Here is a 21,157-nt window from a genome sequence, read left to right as displayed (position 1 = left end):
TTACAAATAGTTATAAATAATAGACAGTGGGAGGAAGCTGAGGAGACCAACTTAGCTTTACCTTCTAGAACTTGGGAAATGTCGTATTTTAAATAGTCAAGTCCAGGTAATGGAAGGTCAGGCACATTGCCAAAGCTGAATACAAAGGAGTGACACCAAAGTGTAGAGAAGGCCTGTGTCTAAAGTAAGCGAAGATCTGTAATAATATAAAGAAGGAAATCCCAGAAGTGCTTATGTTTTTAATTATGTATTCGATACCAGTGTAAGAAGAGATAGTAGATCTTCAGGATAGGGAACATTGTGTAATTTTATGGCAGAGAAGTGAGAGCTTCTTAACTTTTATCTTGTTTCATCCTTAAACAGCAAACAGACCAATTCATCTTGAAATAAGAAAGAGTGGACTGTGTATCACCAAGATGGATTTAAGCCTGAAGTAGGAAAGGAGATAGTTAAGTGGACGTTTGATAGTTATAAATGAAGTTAAATCTCCAATCTCAGGTGAATTGCTTCCATAGTATCATCAAACTTCTTGATAGATTCTCAGAGGTCTAGGTCTTGGAGCAATGTTTCTCAATCTGGTTTTCATTATTGCTCTCCTAAAGACATTACCCCCTGCCCCCAATTGTCTTTCCCCAATCCCAAGAAATGTCAGTACCACAGATATACTGTGTGTCTTTTATGCATGGTATACCTTTAGTGGACAACAGACCTTTGTAATATCTAAGAATTCTTTTCAACCCCTCTTTAACCTCAGATTTTACCCCCTTGCGGTGATATGCTCCCTGTGCATGTTGTAGAGGATTTCTAGAGAACAGGAGAGAAGCTAAGCACCTATGATTAGGTGATGAGTCTTCTGATTTTTAGACATAGACATGCTGGCAGTGTGGAGCCTGCTCGGGATTCATTCATTCTCTCTCTCTCCCTCTCTTTCTCTCTGATCCTCACCTGCTTATGCTCTCTCACTCGCTCTTTCTCAAAATAAATAAACTAAATAAATAATAAGCATGAGATTATATGATTCTTTGTGATATCATAAACTTGGGCCTGTTTTAACATTGATAACAATGGTTTTATTGTAAAGCAGTGTGAAAATTCCCTAGGTGGATGTATCAATGAATATGTGAGTTGTTCATGTATATAGATAGATACACTTTTTAAAATATAGTACACTATATGCATTGATTGCTTAAAGGTTTATAAGTAGTAGTCTGATTTGCATGTCATTTCATCTTTTTTCTCCTGCTTGAAGTTTCAGACTCTCTGGCTCAATCTGTAATTCAGCATCTAAGATGGATAATGCAGAAGGATCTTTTGGGGCAAGATGTCTTTCTAATAGGACCTCCTGGGCCTCTTCGGCGCTCTATCGCTATGCAATACCTGGTAAGCAATCAATTCTTGTGGATTTCTAAGGGTCTTAACTTTGATTAATTATGTTATAACATAAATTAAGATTAAGAATTTACAAAAAATATCAAGATTATGCATTACCTGAAAACCATTTTAATGTTGAAAGATGCTTTGTTTAATAAGGAATTTGGAATGAAGTTAGTTGGGAAACAAATATATATTTATTGTTCATAGCTTTAGCAAATTTTTGCTGTAACTAGAAAGTTCTCAACTTCTGCTAAAAAAAGAAATACAAATTCAGGCAATAAGTAGTAGATGAATCAGCAACTATGAGGTTACAAAACAAAACTTAGTTTTATATTATATATGTTATATTACACTATTATATTAATTTCATATTATATATTTTATATTTAATTACTCAGGAAATATTTTTTATTTTTTAAATTTTTACTTATTTATTTAAAATATAATTTATTGTTAAATTGACTAACATACCGTGTGTAAAGTGTGCTCTTGGTTTTGGGGTAGATTCCCATGGTTCATTGCTTACCTGCACCACCCAGTGCTCATCCCAACAAGTGCCTTCCTCAATGTCTATCACCCATTTTTCCTTCTCCCCCATGCCCCTACCAACCCTCAGACTGTTCTCTGTATTTAAGATCCACATTTTATTTTTTATTTTTTAAATATTTTTTAATTAATGTTTTTTATTTATTTTTGAGAGACAGAGAGAGGCAGTGCGAGCAGGGGAGGGTCAGAGAGAGAGGGAGACACAGAATCTGAAGCAGACTCCAGGCTCTGAGCTGTCAACACAGAGCCTGATGTGGGGCTCGAACCCACGAACCATGAGATCATGACCTGAGCCAAAGCCAGACGCTTAACCGAGCCACCCAGGCGCCCCGAGATCCACATTTTAAAAAGCCAAATAATTCTCTTGACTTTTTGATGTCACATAGTTTGACAATTTTAAGAAAGTTTTTTTTAATGTTTTATTTATTTTTGATACAGAGAGAGACAGAGCATAGAGGGGGAGGGTCAGAGAGAGAAAGAGACACAGAACTGGAAGCAGGCTCCAGGCTCTGAGCTAGCTGTCAGCACAGAGCCTGACGCGGGGCTCGAACCCACGAACGTGAGATCTGACCTGAGCCGAAGTTGGAGGCTTAACCGACTGAGCCACCCAGGCGCTCCAGATGTTACATAGTTTTTTAAGCCTACAAATTGTAGGCTCCCTTATATGTTACACACTTTTTTATATGTTACACATTTTTCTTTATATAGGTGAGAAAACAAGTGTATTAAATAACTCACTCAAGCTTTTTCCAGCTAATAAATGATAGAGCTAGACTTCAAATCTTCTTTTTGACCTGTTACCCTCTTAACATGCTGTAGTTCTCTGAGTACAGTTGTGAAGTCAGTTGAAATATTAAAATCTCAACCCAACTAAAACAATTGTATAATACTTTTCCCCCAGTTTGCCTGCATTAATAGGCATTGCTGTATTGATGGCAATCTTCCCATCAGATGAAGTTCTTCTGTTTAAGATATATTTTAGGATGAAGGGGAGAACTTTGCTTTAAGCTTCCTTGTGTTACTTGATATTGAAGAATTGATTTCTGTGTTATTTGAAATATGCTTCATGTACTCTTATTTCAGTAGTGAATTTATTTTGGTACTTCCAAAATCATGTAAGGTGAGGATGATAAAAATATAATGAACAAATCAGAACTTAACTCTTTCTAGCCCATACCTTTTGTATCTTTTATTTGTTTCTAGAATGAGCTTAGGAGGTATGATGAGTCATTGTAGTATTATCCTCATTTTATTGGTAAACAAGGCAAAAGTGACTTATCTAAGAATGCAGAGTGAGTTCCTGAGAATCCATTCTACCAGGTTCCTTTCAAAGACCACAGTATCTCACTTTGATTTTGTTTCTGGCAAGATTCTGAAGCTTGTTAGGAATGTGGTATGAGAAGGGCCAGATTAGAAGTATCTTATTGGTTCAAAAATGCAATATAAGTCTGTAAGTGTGAAACCTGTATCTTTACAAAAAAGAAAACAGCAACAAATCTTAAATCATGAAACAGAGCTGAGGCAGCTTTAGGATGTAGAAATACACAAAAGAAAACTTACTAGCTAAGCTGCCTTGCAAACTCTGCAGTGGGTACTGTTGCCTTTAGATATCAGATCCTATGCTTAGTAACACCCAGGGCAGATGAGGTCTTTACAGGCAGACATTTGGGGGCATGATTTGATAGCTGTGTTTACTTTATATTTATTTATATAGAAGGAGTTTCATACATAGCTCAAACCCCAAGGCCCACTGCTGCCTCTTCCATCAACCGCTCCTGGTATCATTTGTGAACTTGCTTATACCATTCCTGGGAAGCAGCAGCTGAGAAGTTGGTGTTTGTCTTGCCTGAGGAAGAGTCCAGGAGGCTGTCAAGACTGAGGATGATATCCTTGGTGTGGCAGTTCTGGGTGTCTCCAGGTGCAGTTAACAATAGGAAGCATCACTTTGTCTGCCAACTTTGACAGGGTTTTTCAGTGATCACATTCAACCAGTCAGTGAAACAGACATGAAGGCACCAGTGATATATTAAGAAACAAGAAGGAAGGAGGTATCTGCTCAAAAGAGAAATTGGGTCTTTAGTCCCAAATGGTGCTTTCAGAGGCAATGCATTCTTATTTAGAAAAATATTGTTTGGTATCAACACAGCTTCACCATTGTGATGTGTGTTTTCTCTATTTGAAATGGTTTCTACTTTCTATACATACTTAAATTTATGGTGCATGGGAGCAGGCATATTTTATAAGAACAAAATGATATATTTTTATCAACATGATATGGCAGAGAAAAAAAATCCTGTTGTGTGAAATATCCTCTTTTACCATTAGTGACATTCTCATTCAATTTTTTCCCTTATACTTGAGTAAATTATTTTGTTCTCCCTGTTTAATAAGAACATATTGTATGCCTTACTCAACTAGATAACATCATTGTTTTTAATTCAATGTTATAAAACCTTTTGGATTTTTGGATAAATTATTCTAAAAGAAATGGATTCTGGATGATTTCTCCTTCAAATCAAAAGTGTTTGTTTTTTTATGAAAAATTCTTTTTTCCGTCTCTTCCTTCCTCTCCTCTTCCTCCTGCTTTCATCCTTCTTCATCTTTTCCTTCCTGAATAGCTATCTATGTATGTCTTCCTTCTCTCTTTTGTTGACCTGACTACTGGTATTTACCTTATTTTCACACTTGGTCAAATGTGACCTAATGTATCACAGACAATTGGTAAACATTGGTCAGTAGACTTAATTAATTTAGATCACCCTTTTAAAATAAGGTGAATATTACTTACTAAAATGACTATCATTTGTTTAAAAAAAAAACCAAGTTGGCAAGTTATTACTCATGATATGTGAAAAGAATTCTATGGAAGACATTAAGATTTATAAGACCTGATTATGATTATAATTGCTAAAGAAGTATGTAATTATAAGTCGTAAACTATTGGGAGCAATAAAATAGAGCTCTGAGGAGAGGTATATACATGTTTTGATTAATGCTCAATGGTTTGCATTTTTCTCAAAGCTAAGACTCACGATTTCATTTTAAATGTTCATCTCTGGGGCAGTGGCATTATCAGATAACTGGCTCCCAAGCATATGTTGGGAATTTGTTTTAATTTTGGGACAATTTCACTCTCTGCACTACAGGAGCTGACCAAACGGGAAGTTGAATACATTGCCCTGTCAAGGGACACCACCGAAACGGATCTCAAACAGCGACGAGAGATCCGCGCTGGCACGGCCTTTTACATTGATCAGGCAAGTTCTTATCACACTCCAACACACGAGTGTTTACTCCAGGGCTAGGCAAAATTGATTTTTAAAATAGAGAGAGAGTAGCTCATGTAATAGTGAAAGATAGATGTACAGTGCTTTCTCTAGGCAGATTTAATTTAGATTTTTGGTTTCCCTGTTCTTAGAAATAAATGCCTTCTGGGTTTAGCACTAAATAAAAAACTGCAGATGAGATTAATGGTTCTAAAATGTTACCTAAAGACCAATATGCTGATTTCTTAATTTTTGATTGCTTCCTACTACTTGCACATAGAAATTTGAATTTTTAAAAAAGAATTGAGATTTTAATACAGGATTTTCTCTAACACATTTATAAAAGTATTCTTATTCTAAAAGCCAAGTAGTTAAAGGTGTATTAAACACAGTGAAACTAAATATACACTTCCAGGAACTTTAGCTTTGTTTCAGGGAGGATTTCTTAGGTACAGATTACCAACTAAAATAATATTTAATGAATATTATAATGAAGCTTATTGTACATTTCTTCAAATACATAGCTTAAAGTATTAAATATTGTTCTTCATTAGGAGTACATAATAGAAAAAAGGACAGAGACCTTAAATAAGCAACTCATAGAGGAAAGATTTAGAATATCCAGTGTATTCATGACAAGATGCTTCTTGTTTATAAAAATAAGAATTAAAATATTAATGAGCTGCTATTTTTCTTTCACTTCTCATATTGGCAAAGATTAAAGAATTTGCTAATGTCCATTATTGATGAGGAAGAAGGGATGAGGAAACAACATTGCTGTTGATGCAATTTTGAAAGAAAATTTGGCAATATCTATGAAAAGAAAAGAGATTACATATATTTGGATCCAGCAGTTATGTTTCTGGAAATTTTATTTTCTTCCAAGTGTTACTCACATAAAGCTTGCAAAATTATATGCAATGATATTTATGATAGCATTGTTTGATATTATAAAACTGTAAGTGAAAACTGTAGTAATGTATATTTAGGAAACTAGTTAAACTAGTTAAATAAATAATGGTAACTAGAATTTTCTATAGCCATTAAATAGAATGAGATGAATCTATATAAGTTACTATATGTAGTAATAGGAAAGAAGTCCAGGATAAAGCATAAAAAATGAAGTTACAAGACAATATAGTTAATATGATTCTATTTGTAGCAAAAAGAAAAAGAAATATATGTGTGTATGTGTTGGAAATTTCCAGAAGGATGAACAAGAATCAAGTAAAAGAGCTGACTTTTGTGGAAATGTGACACAGCATCTGGGGTGGGGTGAGGGAGGAATTTTTGTGGTTTTTTTAATTTGAAGCTTTCTCATGAGCTCTCTATTACTTCATAATTAAAAGAGTATACATTTGACCCTTGAACAATGAAGCAGTTAGGGGTGACAACCTCTGCATAGTCAAAAATCTGCATATAACTTTTAGCTCCCCAGAACTTAACTACTAATAGCTTACTATTGACCAGAAGCCTTATCAATAACCAAGTCAATTAATGTATTTTATATATTATAAGTATTATATACTGTATTATAATAATGTAAGAAAAAACAAAATGTTACTAAGAACATCATAAAGGAAACACGTTTATAGTATTGTTCTATGTTGACAAAAATCAGTGTATAAGTGGACCCATCCAGTTCAGATGTGTTATTCAAGGGCCACATGTAACTGTATAAAAAACAAAAACAAACAAAAAATAACACTGAGTGAAAGAATTTGTGGAGACCAGAATATTCATAATGTCTCATAGATTGCTTATTAATTAGAAAAGGAAAAATATACTTAAAATGGAGAGATTTGGCCATCACCACCTGAAATGATGATGATCACATTCAGCATCCTATAGTGAGAAAATCTGAGAGCTTCATGTTTCCCATTAAAAAGTAATCCTTTGTAAATGAAGCACAAAAGTACATTTTAAAGAAATCTGTTTTATTCACATAATGCCAAGGTTCACTTACATAATTTCTAATTACACATGGGAAGGGATGTACCTTTACAATGCCTGCTTCTTTTCTGAACCCAGTGAGGCCGAGAGTAAGGAGCTGGGGAGAGAGCTTAGAAACCAAGACTGCAGCCTAAATAGTGCAGAGGAGATCGGGATGGATTTAATGACACCCAAAGAACTGGCTTTGTTTGGTGTAGTGTAGATTTGAAAGCATATGTTTTGAATGCATTTTATATCTGGATTGATTGTTGCAATGCAAATAGTGAGGAAGAGAAACTGGACTTTTATATGCTTATTATTGTAAAGGCACCTTAAGACTTTGTATTTCTTGAAGCATAAAGTAAATTATTTAGATAACATGTTATGTTACACTCTCCCTGCTGTTCTAAAAAGCATATTTTTAGATGATATCTATTTTACAGTATATAAAATATTTAAAGTGCTATTATAAATGTATGGTGGTCTTTTTTTCTTTATGTTTTCTTGGCAAGTCATTCTTGTTGTGATGAAAAACAGTTGTTCAGGATGTAGTGCATTGACACCATCAGCCTGTGATCATGGTATAGGAACATTGGTCCTTTTCCTAAGTTACTTCAGACTTGAGATTGTATCTGATTTTCATATTTTTTCTTTTGCCTCTTAATATTCTTTATTATTTGTTCATAATCAGATCTTAACAGTTCCTTGCTTACACTGGCTCAATCCTGTCACACCCAGAATAAAATCCAATCCATTTTATATGCCTACAGTACTCTACAGAACCTAATCTTGTCTACCTCAGCTCCTTTCTGTCTTTGTCATGCTTTCTAAGCTCCTGCTACATGGCCTTGTTCTCTTAAAAATAGATAGAATGCTTTCCAGCCTCAGAGCCTTTGCAGTTAATATTTCCTCTGCTTAGTATGATCTCCCAGATCCGTATATTCCTGCTTCCTCATCATTCAGATTATAAATTCTCAGAACATTTAATTAATCAGTGATGATGCCCACCCTCCTTCCACATATACACTGCTATCATATTACACAAAGTGCTCTTATCTGAATTTACCTAATTATGTCTTTGTTTCCATGTTTATTGTTTATATTCCCCACTAGAATATTACTTTCTTGCTTAACTTTGACACCTAAAAACTGGAATATAATTGGCATTTATATTTGATGACAGATTTCTCCTTTGTTGAATAATCAATGGGAGTGCCTGAGTGGCTCAGTTGGTTGAGCATTGGCTTCAACTTAGGTCATGATCTTTCAGTTTGTGATTTTGAGCCCTTCATCAGGCTCTGTACTGTCAGCTCAGAGCCTAGAGCCTGCTTTGGATTCTGTGTCTCCCTCTCTCGCTGCCCCTCCCCCACTCATGCTAGGTCTCTCTCTGTCTCAAAAATGAATAAATATTAAAAAAAAAAAGAATAAATAGATTCTGAGTAAGACTGGGGGCTTGCCAGTGGAAAAAAAAATTGTCTTTTTGACATCTATTTGGAGTCTCCAGAATGACTAATTCCCATCTAAATTCTAGGTAAAGTTGCCAATTGATTGCCAACTAGTCATATGTTTATAAGACTGAAAAGTCTTATTTTATTTAGAAATTTCTTTTATTTAATTAATATTGTTAACCAGAATCGTAGAACAATAAGAATAATAAATATTCTTAAATTGATCAAGGGAGAGGCAGTATCTCCATTCATCATCAGTAGGTGATGGCTCTAACCTAGGTGGACCAACATAGATGAAAAAATACCTGTGGTCCTCAGGAGGATGTTGGGAGAGAAGGTTTGGAGTTACACTGTGGTCCATTTATGCACATATGACTGATATTCAAGAAATTACTGATTGACCTTTCAGCCAGAACTTTGCCCAAACCCCTGATTCCAATTGAGGGTCATGACTATCAACTTCATCACTTATTTTTTTGCAGGATAAGAATTGATTGATGATAAAGTAAGAGGTTAAACTGAACTGCTACTCTTGAAGGTTCGAATTGGGTTAATAATTCTACAGTGGGGAATTTTTCCCCCCAATTCATAATATAAAAAATGTGGAACACCTGCGTGGCTCAGTTGATTAAGCCTCCAACTCTTGATTTCAGCTCAGGTCATGATCTCATGGTTTGTGACTTTGAGCCCCACATGGGGCTCTCCACTATCAGTGTGGAACCTGCTTGGGATTCTCTCCCTTCCTGCCCCTCCCCTGCTTGCTCGCTCTCTCTCAAAATAAATAAATATTAAAGAAAAATATCAAAAATTCTTTTTATAGATATGTGTGTGTATGATATATAATATATATAGTATTTATTAACAAATATTTATCAAAATGACTCCTATGTATCAGGCATTATCTAGGGAAAGTAAGCAAAAGAAACAAATTCCTGTCATTATGGAGCTTATGATTTAGTGGGGGAAATAAAACATAGTAAAGAAGGATGGTATGATAAAGTAAATGCTAAAGGGCATTGAAAAGAATATAAAAATTACTTTTTAGGGACACCTGGGTGTTTCAGTCCATTGAGCATCTAACTCTTGATTTTGTCTCAGGTCATGATCCTAGGGTCATAGGATGGAGCCTCCTGTTGGTCTCTGTGCTGAGTATGGAGCCTGCTTAAAATTCTGTCTTTCTCTCTCTCTCTCCCTCTCCCCCCCCCCCCCTTCCCCCTCTCCCTTTGCCCCTCTTCCCAGCTCTCATGTGCTCTCTCTCAAATAAAAAATAGTAGTAATAAATAAGAAATAAAATTACTTTTTATCTTCCCCTTCAAGACTGACAATGTAAATATTTTCTTTTCTAAAAATTTTTTTAATGTTTATTCAGTTTTTGAGAGACCCAGAGAGAGCACAGGTGATGGAGGGAAGAGAGAGGTGGGGGAGACAGAATCTGAAGCAGGCTCCAGGCTCTGGGCTGTCAGCATAGAGCCTGATGTCTGGCTTGAACTCATGAACCTTGAGATTATGACCTGAGCCGAAGTCCACCACTTAACCAACTGAGCCACCAACGTGCCCCCAGTGTAAATATTTTCTATATTATTTTCTATAGTGCCTGTATACATATCTATTTAATCAGGTATAGTAATTTTTACAAAAATTATATACCATATGTATATAAAATTTTATAGTCTGCTTTTTAAAAAAATCATCTTCCTATGACTCAGAAGTATATTTCTTAATTTTTTTTTTTTAGCACTTATTTATTTTTGAGAGAGAGAGACACACACACACAGAGCATGAGCAGGGAATGGTCAGAGAGTGAGACACACACACAGAATCTGCAGCAGGCTCCAGGCTCTGAGCTGTCAGCACAGAGCTTGATGCAGGGCTTGAACCCATGAACAGTGAGATCATGACCTGAGCTGAAGTCAGCTGCTTAACCTGCTGAGCTACCCAGGCAACCCTCAAAAGTATAATTTTTAATGTCCATATAGTATTTCATCAGTTAGATGACATTGTGAAGAATAATTCTATAATAATATATATTGCCAAATTGTTTTCCAGGAAGTATGTTCATGGATTCTTGTCAGTATTGGGTCTTTCTTTGTACGCATTTTGCCAAATTGATAGGCTTTAATTTGCATTAAAAACTACCAAGTAGGCTGATTCTTTTTATATCTTTTTTGGATATTGCTTCTATAAAACGTCAATGAATTGAGTGGATCTGGAAAAGGACAAAGGGACTGATGAAATAACTTCAAAAAAATATTGAAATTTACGGTATGCATGTCTGAAAATATTTGCCACAATGTATCCACTTGTTGATGTAATGGTAATTTAAATATTTTTTATACACTTGCCTTCTGAAGCAAATTATAAATTAAGCTTCTTAAAAAGAATTGGTTAAAGAACAAATAAAAAAAATTTGTATGGCTGTATTTTGACACCCATGGAGAAATAAGGAGACTGAAAAGTACTTTGATACCACATTAACTTTCCTTTGCCTCAGAAGATAAAATAACCTGGAAAAAAAAAAACCCCTAAATCATTGATACTCTAACCCTTTAAAATTCTATCGCTGTATTTTTTTTCTTACCTTAGCTGACACTCTTTATTAATTCTGTTGATTGCCATGTTTCTCCAAAGAGCTGGGTGGAAGACTGTAAGTCCTAGAAAGTTGCTTTCAGTACTAAATGTAGTATGAGCCAGTACAAATGAAGCTACAAACAAACTACATTGAGAGTTTACTGTCTGGCTGGGAGGAGACACTCAAGATAATTAAGGAGCAAAAAGCCAGGAATGGGGAAGTTCAAATGATTTTCCTTAACTTTTGCTAAGACAGGAACTCTTTTCACATTAGAATCTTGCTAATTTGTTTGACACGAAACTGCAGTTTCAGAATGTATGATATGCATGTTTAATGTTAAGCATAAAAATGCATTTTTAAATAATTACATAATGTTAAAATTTTTTAATGTTTTTTTTTTTTGTTTTTGAGAGAGAGAGAGAGAGAGAGAGACAGGGCAAGAAGGAATGTGTGCAAATCTGAGCAAGGGGAAAGGCAGAGAGAGAGAGAGAGAGAGAGACAGAGGGTCTGAAGCAGGTTCCGTGATGACAGCAGAGAGCCTGATGTGGGGCTCAACATCATAGAGCCTCGAGATCATGACCTGAGCTGAAGTCAGATGGTTAACTGACTGAGCCACCCAGGCGCCCCAACAATTATATAATATTTCCATATAGTCTCTTCTGTTTTGGCTTATTCTTGATTCTCCCTTTTTAATAGAAAGAATAAGAATTAACTTTTAAATAAGGATTAACTTTCAATATTATAGGCCATCAAAAGCAATTCCTAATGAATTGAGTAATGGTGCTCTTGATCAGAAAATAAGATTTCTATTTTGTCAAAATGCATTTTACTTATTTTAGCAAATAGGGAAAGACATTTATTTGTAAGTTACTTGTAAATTTACTTGTAAACATTTACTTAATCCTATTTGTGGATGCTGAAGCCACTTTCCCCTTGTAATCACTGTTAAAATTACAAGTTGTATTTCAGAAGTTCATTGATAAATGAAGTATTCCAAATAAGGGGTTTATTTAGTATTCTGAATAAATACTTATTTCAAATAAACTATTTGGAATTTGGAAAGCACCACCTACAGAAACAAGGCTATTCAAAGGGGGTGAACTCTGTTATTGCATTAGACCCATTTGCAACCCTTTGAATCGTATTATAATATATTCTAATTGTCACTTGGATAGGTGGAGAAATGACAACTTCTGGCCTCTGTGTTAGTTAGAAGTCAGGCCTCTGCTCCTTACCATGTTGCCATCTTGCTCAGGCCAACTCTTATGTACTCATATGATGTTAACTGCTTGGTAGATTTATAAACTTCATTAAAAAGAGCAAGGCACATAATATAACCCTGTAACTATACTGGAATTTAAAATAAAATATAAAGATCAAGGCATAAAAACAACTTTTGTTGAGACCTCTGTTCTTCATATGGCTGCATCTGATCCTCATGATCTCACGACTGATAAATAGCAGAACCAGGATCTGTCCAATTCCAAAGTTTAGGTTCTTTTTGTACCATATAACAGTGATGAGGGGGATAATGGCCACAACTACAAGGTTGATAGAATTGCTATAATAACAGCTCATCATTTTGTGAAGCTTTCCTGTGAGCCAGAGGTTATCTTGGTTAATCTTCACCATAATCTGTGAAACAAGCACCATAAGTAGTGTAGCTTTAGAAAGAACGGAGGCTCAGAGAGGTAAAGGATTAATTTAAATTACCCACAGCCTTAAGTGGTAGAGCAATGAAAAAGCAATCTGATCCCATTCTGAGATTTTAAAATAAAGAACTTAAAATGTAATTATTTTCATTTTCTTTGGTTTCATCAGTGCTGTTACACTGTAGCCATTCTGAGTCATTTGAAACTCTTTGGAATCTATTTTCATTAAATCATAGCTATATTAAAAATAATTTCTATTTATAGATTCGATCGCTTTAATTTTTTTTTTCCAGTACTGCTTTCTTTCATAAATAGTGACATCGTGCAATACCCCTTGAGGGTATTCTCATTTAGTAAATGAGGACACAGACTTCCAGATTAATTGTTTGCATAAGGTCTTTTATCAAATCAGAAATAAATCTAGAACAGGGGCTTAGACAGTTTTTGATTTTTAGGTCATACAACCTCTTTTATCTAGAAACCCTTCATGCCTACATGTTGGGTTGTTTAAAGCTGTGATACAAGATAGTTTGTCCAGAAGGATTCTTGCTGCATTTTTCTGATTTCTCTTTGAGTAAATTAGGTCTCTAGAAGTTCTGTAGCTTGAAGGGCAAGAAAGGATTCTTATGGTTGATGTAATTTCTACTTTCAGTAAAGATCACAAGTATTCATTCCACATAAAATATGTATGCATTGCTCCCTTTTTTTAAAAAAAATATTTAAGAGGAAAAAGTATACCACAATTTATTTAAAAATCTGTATAGAAAAATTTTGAAATATGTAGCCTAAATCTCTCCTGCTGACAGTTAAACTTGTTCTGTTCTCTTCTTATAACAAGTGTGGGCATAGATAACTATTATCCTTCATATAAAAATTCTTCCTAAACTTACATAACAGCATCTTTTAACTGAACCTTTACATTTTTATACCATAAACACTAAAAGCCCTCTGTGAGCCACTTTTGCACCGGTATGACATAAAAGGGAGGGTTCTCACCCCCTGAGGACCTGAGACTCTTGCTGGGGAGATGAAACAGGCACATGGGAGAACTAAAAAGCTTCAGCGTTGTGGTTCCTCACACACGTGCTGAGCGCACGGGGCAAAGAGGGCATCGATGTAAGGAGGATAAGATGTTTCCAGCTCTGTTGGCACAAAATTTGTAAAATGGGGTTTTTTGGGCTTTTTTTTTCCTCCAGCATCTCCAATTAAGTTTGAGACTTATAGCATGGTGCAACTATTACTTAATGGATTTATTACTATGTGGTCGTTTTTAATATTCTTCTTTACAGATGTGATGAGATTGTATTAATAAAGTTTGACAGGACTGAGTAAAGGATTTTCATCATTCTGTAGACTATTTTAAGGAAGACTACAGGAAGCAAAATGATAAAATAGTAACTAGTATAATTTCTGTAAATTCAGTGATTCATACTTGGTTACTAAAGAGTATCTTCTTAAGGTTTTCTCCTTTTAGCCAGTGTTCTTGCCTACATTAAAATTTTTTAATTTGCATATGTATACTGGGTCTATTACCATGTAACCACAGGGCAATTGAGAAGAAAGTTAAAAGTCTTGGGTGATCCTTTGCAAGATGATTTTTTTTCTTTGTTTTTTTTCCTTAAAAAACAAAAAACACTTAAACATTTAATCCTCTTGTTATAGTCCTATCTTTGGATCCATTTGCACTATAAAGTGTCCATTCTCATTGCCATTTAAATTGTATGTAAAATAAGTCAATAATTTAACATTGAGTGAATAAGAAAAAAACATAGGAGGATTTTTAAAAATAATATTCTTAATAAAGTTGAGGTAAGTTGTGTAATCATAGTTCTTATTGTTGAAATAGAATTTACAGATGGCATGATTCAGTCTCTCACTGACAGCAGGTAAAATACCATCATCTTGGACAACTGAGAATTAGAGATATTGGGATATGGTACCTGTTCCAATTAATTCTTTTAGTAAAGTTAACAGGAAGTGAATGAAGGACAGGAAGGGTGATGAATGGTTGAGATATTTAGAGGTTACACTTACATTGTTTGAGAAATGAAAAGTAATGAATTCTGTATGGCAGGAGAATAAGTGAAATTTTAATTGAAAAAGACATCAGGAGGAAGGACTGATTTAGGAAAGAAGTCATGATTTGGTCAGCATGTTGAGCTGAACACCGGTATGGAGATGTTAAAAAAATATTTGGAAATAGGAGTACAGAACTCTGGAGGAAGGTTAGGATCTCACAGCATATTTCTCAAGAATAATGAAATAAAGAAAATGAAAAAATGCTAACTATTGTTGTTGTTGCTGCTTAATTAATAGAGCACATCACATAGCACCTGCCACATGATGGGTACTCAGTGAGTGAATGAGGCTTTGTGGGAGTAGGTTAGATCTTTGCCAATGAAATAACAAGTGAGAAAAGAGTAGGGGAAAAGGTTAAGGGCAGAGCCTTGGGAAATGCTCCCCCCCTTCTTTTTTTTTTTAAAGGAGGACAGGAGTCAGAGGAAGGGCTGAGGAAAGCCAGAGGGGCAAACCTACTTGGTAAATGTCCAAGACAGACGATGAAGCATAAGAGAAGCTCAAGGGAAGAGATTTGGAGAAAAGGGGAACATGAAGATCAAGAAAATACCTGAGTTTTGGCTGTTTAATTTTTGGTGCTTGCAAGTGAACAGTTTCAGTAAAATAAGGGTATGGAGGCTTATTAGAGGCAGTGTGTATGTGGACTATTTTTCAAGAGGCTTGAAGATAAAGAGAGGATCTTAAGAGGTATCAGGAGACTGTATTTTATTCAAGTACAGACAGGTTTGTAGAAGAGAAGGAATTTGAAAATGCAATTAAGAGGTCATATAATTGGTAGAAGATTTTGGAGGAGGTAGGAGGGGCTGCCACTAAGCTCAAGGTAGATAGAGCTAGTCTTAGAGGGGCGGGAGGAGTGATTGTCAAAGATAGAAATCAGAGTAGACTAGAAAGATGAAGATGCAGAGGGGCTGTATGATGGAGTGAAGAAAAATCATGGAATCTCAATTCAGATTACTTTAATCATCATGGGAAAGTACTGGACAAAATCACGTGAAAGAGTTGAAAAACACTGGCAGCTTGACTTGGCAATAACTTGTATAGGAAATGAAGAAAATTATTTCTAAATAGTAGTTTAGCTGAGAATTTAGCTGAGGTTGGTCAATAAGAGTTTGTACTGGCCTCTCCTCACATTTTATCAAAGATTTGTAATAGAGCTAATGGGAAGAACACATGTTACATCTCTAGAACACTGTCATTGTTTTCCCCAAATCATCCCATGGAGTTAAGGGCCTGTAATTATGAATTAAGGACTTGTAAAAGAAGGTCCTTAAAAGAAGAAGCTTATATTTACTTGGGGTTTAGTAATTAGGTACGAAATGGCATAGTTCTCTTACTCTTTCCTTTATTCCTTAGTCCTACATAGGAGTTAGAGCATTTTCAGTATATAACATATCATGGACCTTTCTGTGGGTTAGTAAAAGTAGGACTAAGTCATTATTTTTGATAGTTGTGTTGTAGTCCATCCTACTGATTGATTAAGGTATATTTTACCAATCCCCTAGGTTGGCATTTGGGGTTTTTTTGTATTTGTGTTTTGTGGGGGGTTTTTTGGTAATTATAAAATTGTTTTCATGTATCACTGTACATTTTCCTGACTATTCCCTTAAGATAAAGCCCTTGAAATAGAATTGATGGATTAATGAACATAGCCATTTACATTTTTAAAAAATATTGTGCCAAATCATTCTCTATAAGGTTGTCATTTTGCACATAGACCAACAATGAACGAGAATGCCTGTTTCCTCTTAACCTTACCAGCACTGGGTATTATCATTCTTTTTAAATCTTTGCCAGTTTAAAGTTCTAAAAACATCTTGTTTTACTCTATAGCTCTTTGTTAACCAATGAAATTGAAAATATTTTATTATGGTGTTCATTTGCATTTTATAGTGATATTATTCATTTTCTTAATCTGAAAAATTCTTTTTATATTAAACATTTATTTGGCCTTTGTTATATATGTTGCAAACATTTCTTCCAAGTTTTGTCTGTGTTTTAATTTTTTTGTTTACTATATGGAAAAAATTGTATGTAATAATTGTGTCTTTCTTTATTGGTATCTACTTTTGAATTAGCAGAAAGAATTTCTCTATTTCAAGATTATTAAAAAGTCATATATTGGGGCACCTAGGTGGTTCAGTCAGTTAAGTGTCCAACTTCAGCTCAGGTCATGACCTCACAGTCCATGGGATTGAGTCCTGTGTCGGGCTCTGTGCTGACAGCTCAGAGCCTAGAGCCCGCTTCAGAGTCTGTCTTCCTCTCTCTCTGCCCTTCCCCTGCTTGTTCTCTGTCTCTGTCTGTCTCTCAAAAATAAATAAACGTTGAAAAATAACTTTTTACAAGTCACATATTTTCATCTAGTAATTATATGGTTTACTTTTACCATTAAATTTTTTAATTCATTTGGATTTCTTTCTCAAATTACCAATTTCCAATATTTTGAAATGCCATTTTTCTCATATATTAAAATCTTAAAGAATTTTCATTTAATAGTTTTTATGTGTAGTTTATGTGATCAGGGCAAAAAAAAAATTCACATGGTACACAGGATTCTCTCACCCCTTATTCTCCTTTCCCAGTGTTTCTTGTTCACACATTAAATTTCTACGTATACTACAGCATACCATTTTATTCTGTTCTGTTCATTTGCCTATCCATTTTTTTCATCTATTTTATATTAAAATTTTTTTTAATGTTTTATTTATTTTTGATGCAGAGAGAGACAGAGCATGGGAGGGGCAGACAGAGAAGGAGACACAGAACTGGAAGCAGGCTCCAGGCTCTGAGCTAGCTGTCAGCACAGAGCCTGACGTGGGGCTCGAACCCACGAATGTGAGATCTGACCTGAGCCGAAGTCGGAGGCTTAGCCGACTGAGCCACCCAGGTGCCCCTTCATCTATTTTTTAAATTAAAGTCTCCCCTTTATTGTTCTTCTTTTATAGAACTTCCTGGCAATGTTCCTAATGAATTATTAAGGGGAAGTTAGAGACATTTAGAAGGCAAGTCAGAAATTGGATCCTTGCCTGATTGGTTTTTCTTACATTAATATTTATTTGGAGAAAGAAAGAACTTAGGTAAATTTTTTGTAAGTAGAATAAAAAACAGTTATTTTATAAGTAAAACCAACAAAGAAGCTTAAACTAGAGTTTGTTAAATTTTCAAAACAATTTATTAGGAAGTAGCAGTTACTAATTACCTAGGGATCATAGTACAGTAATGGGTTATGTTAAACTATCTCTTTTTCTAGGTAAATTTAGGCGAAAGACTAGTTCACTGCTATTCAGTTCCAGAGATTTCTTTGACTGGACAATGTACTACCACTATGGTTTGTAGTAGTAGTCATTTCACTTCTGACTCCAAATATATGGGTTTTCTGCACCAAGCAGTTCTCCTAATTCTCTACAGACACCGACAGCATATTCCATAACTTAATTCAGTTCTGACACTAACCACCTGGTGTTAACACAGACCCCACAAGTTCGGAGTCAGTCCAAGACTGGCCCCATTTCAAGATGCCAGTCACAAGTTTGAGCCATCCATACTTCTAACTGTCTGGCTCTATATAGGGATTCCCACAATCCCTCCTCCAGTTTAATAATTTGTTAGAATGGCTCATGGGACTTAGGGAAACACTTTACCTCTACTTACTGGTTTATTGTAAAGGATATAATAAAGGATATAAATGAACAGCCAGATGAAGTGGTGCATCAGGTGAGGACAGGCACATTTGGGGTGTGTCACCCCCTGGCATGTGGGTATGTTCACCAACCTGGAAATTCTCCACATCTTACTGTGTAGGGCTTGTAAGGGGGTTCCAGTACATAGACGGGAGTCATTAAACAAATCATTGGCCATTGGCAGTTAATTCAGTCTGGCCTCTCTGGGGCTGGGGCCTAAAGTTCCAGCTCAAACCATATGGTAAGTTTTTCTGGAAACTAGCCCCACCCCTAAAGCTATTTAGGAGCCAATCAAGATCTTCCTCATTTGCATAAACTCAAGTGTGTTTGAAAGAGATTTATTTTGAATAAAAAAAGACTCTCCTCTCACCCCTGTCACTCAGTAAATTCCAAGGGTTTTAGGAGTTCTGCCTCAGGAACTGGCGATGAAACCCAAATATATATTTCTTGTTTTATCACAATATCACAATTGATTTGAAAAACAATTTGGGGAAATGGGATTGTAGTTACTCTAGATGTCTTTAGGGCACTGCTGCAGAGTCATAGAAACTTTGAGTTGAATGGCCTCACTTATGTGTGTATAAATGTATTGTGCAGATTTTGTGTTTCTAAATAGGCACACGACAAATTCTAAGGCCTAGTAAAACTAGACTCTGAAGTTACTAATCATCTGTGCTTGCATTATTAATTGAGCTCTTCTTCATCTACTCCATTTCTCCATCACTTTAGGGCAGGTTAAAATTTTAGCATTGCCATTTCCAAGCTATAAATCTCTCTTCAGTTGAACAATTGGGCAAGATAATATTTTTTTTGACATTTATTTATTTTTGAGAGAGAGAGAACAGGGGAGGGGCAGAGAGAGAGGGAGACACAGAATCTGAAGCAGGCTCCAGGCTCCAAGCTGTCAACACAGAACTTGATGCGGGGCTCAAACTCATGAACCCTGAGATTATGACCTGAGCAGAAGTCTGATACTTTTCCAGCTGAGCCACCTTGGTGCCTCAATATTGTGTACTTTAGAGGACTGTCATGAAGATTAAATTGAATAACATAAGTGGAAGGACTTGGCACATACATGCCAGTTATTATTCTGTAGACCCTACTACTTTCCCTCAGCAGTTGGATGAAACTATCTCCAACATGAAGTACCAACTTCTTCAGTTTTATTTCAGAAATTATGCGCTCTCTTTTCTGTCCATCTCTACCAGCTCTTCCTCATCACCATTTGAACATGTTCAATTTTTTTGCTTCATTAAAAAAAAAAGGGGCTACCATCACCCACACTGTCCCCAGCTCAGCTCAGTCGCCCTTCCTGACAGCCGCAGGCCTCTCCCTTCTTTTCATGGCCATTTTGTGGAATGCTGCTCAACTTGGGCTTGTCTGATGTTTCCTCATGAGTTGGTTGAATTCATGCATTTTTAGTAAGAATACTGTGGAAGTGATGCTGTGTCCCTCTGAAGGTATTATATTAAAAATGTAGTATGTGAAATTGATACATCTCTTTAGTGGTAATATTACTTTTGATCACTCGGTTAAGGTGGTAACTACCAGGTTCCTCCACTGTTGTATTATTTTTCCCTTTGTCTGTTTGAGTCTCTACAAATACTGTTTTTCTCATCATACTTTCACTCACTGATTATACCATCCACTGATGATTCTTGTTTCCAATAGTTTTTGTTATGGTGATTTTCTATCAGTTTTTAATAGTAGAGGTTCTTAACTTGAGGTTTGCATGGTATACATATTTTACTCGTGCATTTTACTCAGAGAAGAGGTACAGCATTTGTCAGGTTTCCAAGAGGTCATTAGGTAGTATTATCTTTTTCCATCTATCACTACTCTCTCAACTTTATGGTCATAGCACCTATATCCATTAGAATAGATGAAGGAATTCCTTATGTATTTGGCTTCTGTTTCTGGTCCTTCACTGTAGCTTATTCCAAATCTCTCTGAAAAGATTCTAAACATAAAAAAACAAAATACACCTGAGGTGAATAAAAGCAGTATTTGTTTTTGTCCTATGTTGTCTAGACTTTGTCTTCCCTGGCCCACAATGGGGAAACCATTCAATTTTGATATCTGTATTTTTAGTTTTATGTCAAAGAACATGTGTTTTCATCTTTATGAAGTTTTTAAAAGTCAAATACAGAATTCAGTCTGTTTTGTAACAAAGATCGATAAAACTTTTTAAAAGAATATTGCCACAGGTTGTGATAAGTTAATTGTAATTGTTTCTCTTTTATTACAAACTATGCTTTCTTGGAGTAAATAGACTGTCATGAAAGAAAGCTTAATTGAGACCTTAGCTGAAATTTTATAAGAAGTAGTTTATGTTTTTATTTTTAATTCCTCAGAAACTATTTCTATGGCTTTGTCTTTTATATAGCTGGCAAAAATGAGACTCATAGTTCTTTTAGGAAATACTATATCACTTATATGTATGCATTAAAAAAAAATAAAGGTATTACCACAAGATGGCTAGTTTGGTAGAAAAGAATTAAAATATATGCAATAATGATAGATTCAAAGGATTATGCATGAATTAATCTTATTTTTTAATGGGATGACCATGTTAAGTCTAATGTAGTTTTCATAATAGCTTATATTTTTAAATAAC

The 21,157-nt window shown here is 35.2% G+C and overlaps 1 protein-coding gene across 3 annotated transcripts in view; it reads left to right on the top strand.

The window, feature by feature from the left end:
- The window catches only part of VWA8 (von Willebrand factor A domain containing 8), a 334,690-nt gene that overhangs the window by 19,333 nt on the left and 294,200 nt on the right, over positions 1-21,157 (top strand). For all 3 annotated transcript variants that reach the window (XM_029936673.1, XM_029936672.1, XM_029936671.1), the window contains 2 exons: positions 1,250-1,380; positions 5,067-5,177. In XM_029936673.1, coding sequence (XP_029792533.1) covers positions 1,297-1,380; positions 5,067-5,177 — 195 coding nt within the window. In that variant the 5' untranslated portion in view covers positions 1,250-1,296. The remainder of the gene's footprint in view (positions 1-1,249; positions 1,381-5,066; positions 5,178-21,157) is intronic.

Source organism: Suricata suricatta, chromosome 4 (assembly GCF_006229205.1).
Source record: "Suricata suricatta isolate VVHF042 chromosome 4, meerkat_22Aug2017_6uvM2_HiC, whole genome shotgun sequence".
Classification (NCBI taxonomy): domain Eukaryota; kingdom Metazoa; phylum Chordata; class Mammalia; order Carnivora; family Herpestidae; genus Suricata; species Suricata suricatta.
This window is presented reverse-complemented; position numbering and strand designations above follow the sequence as displayed.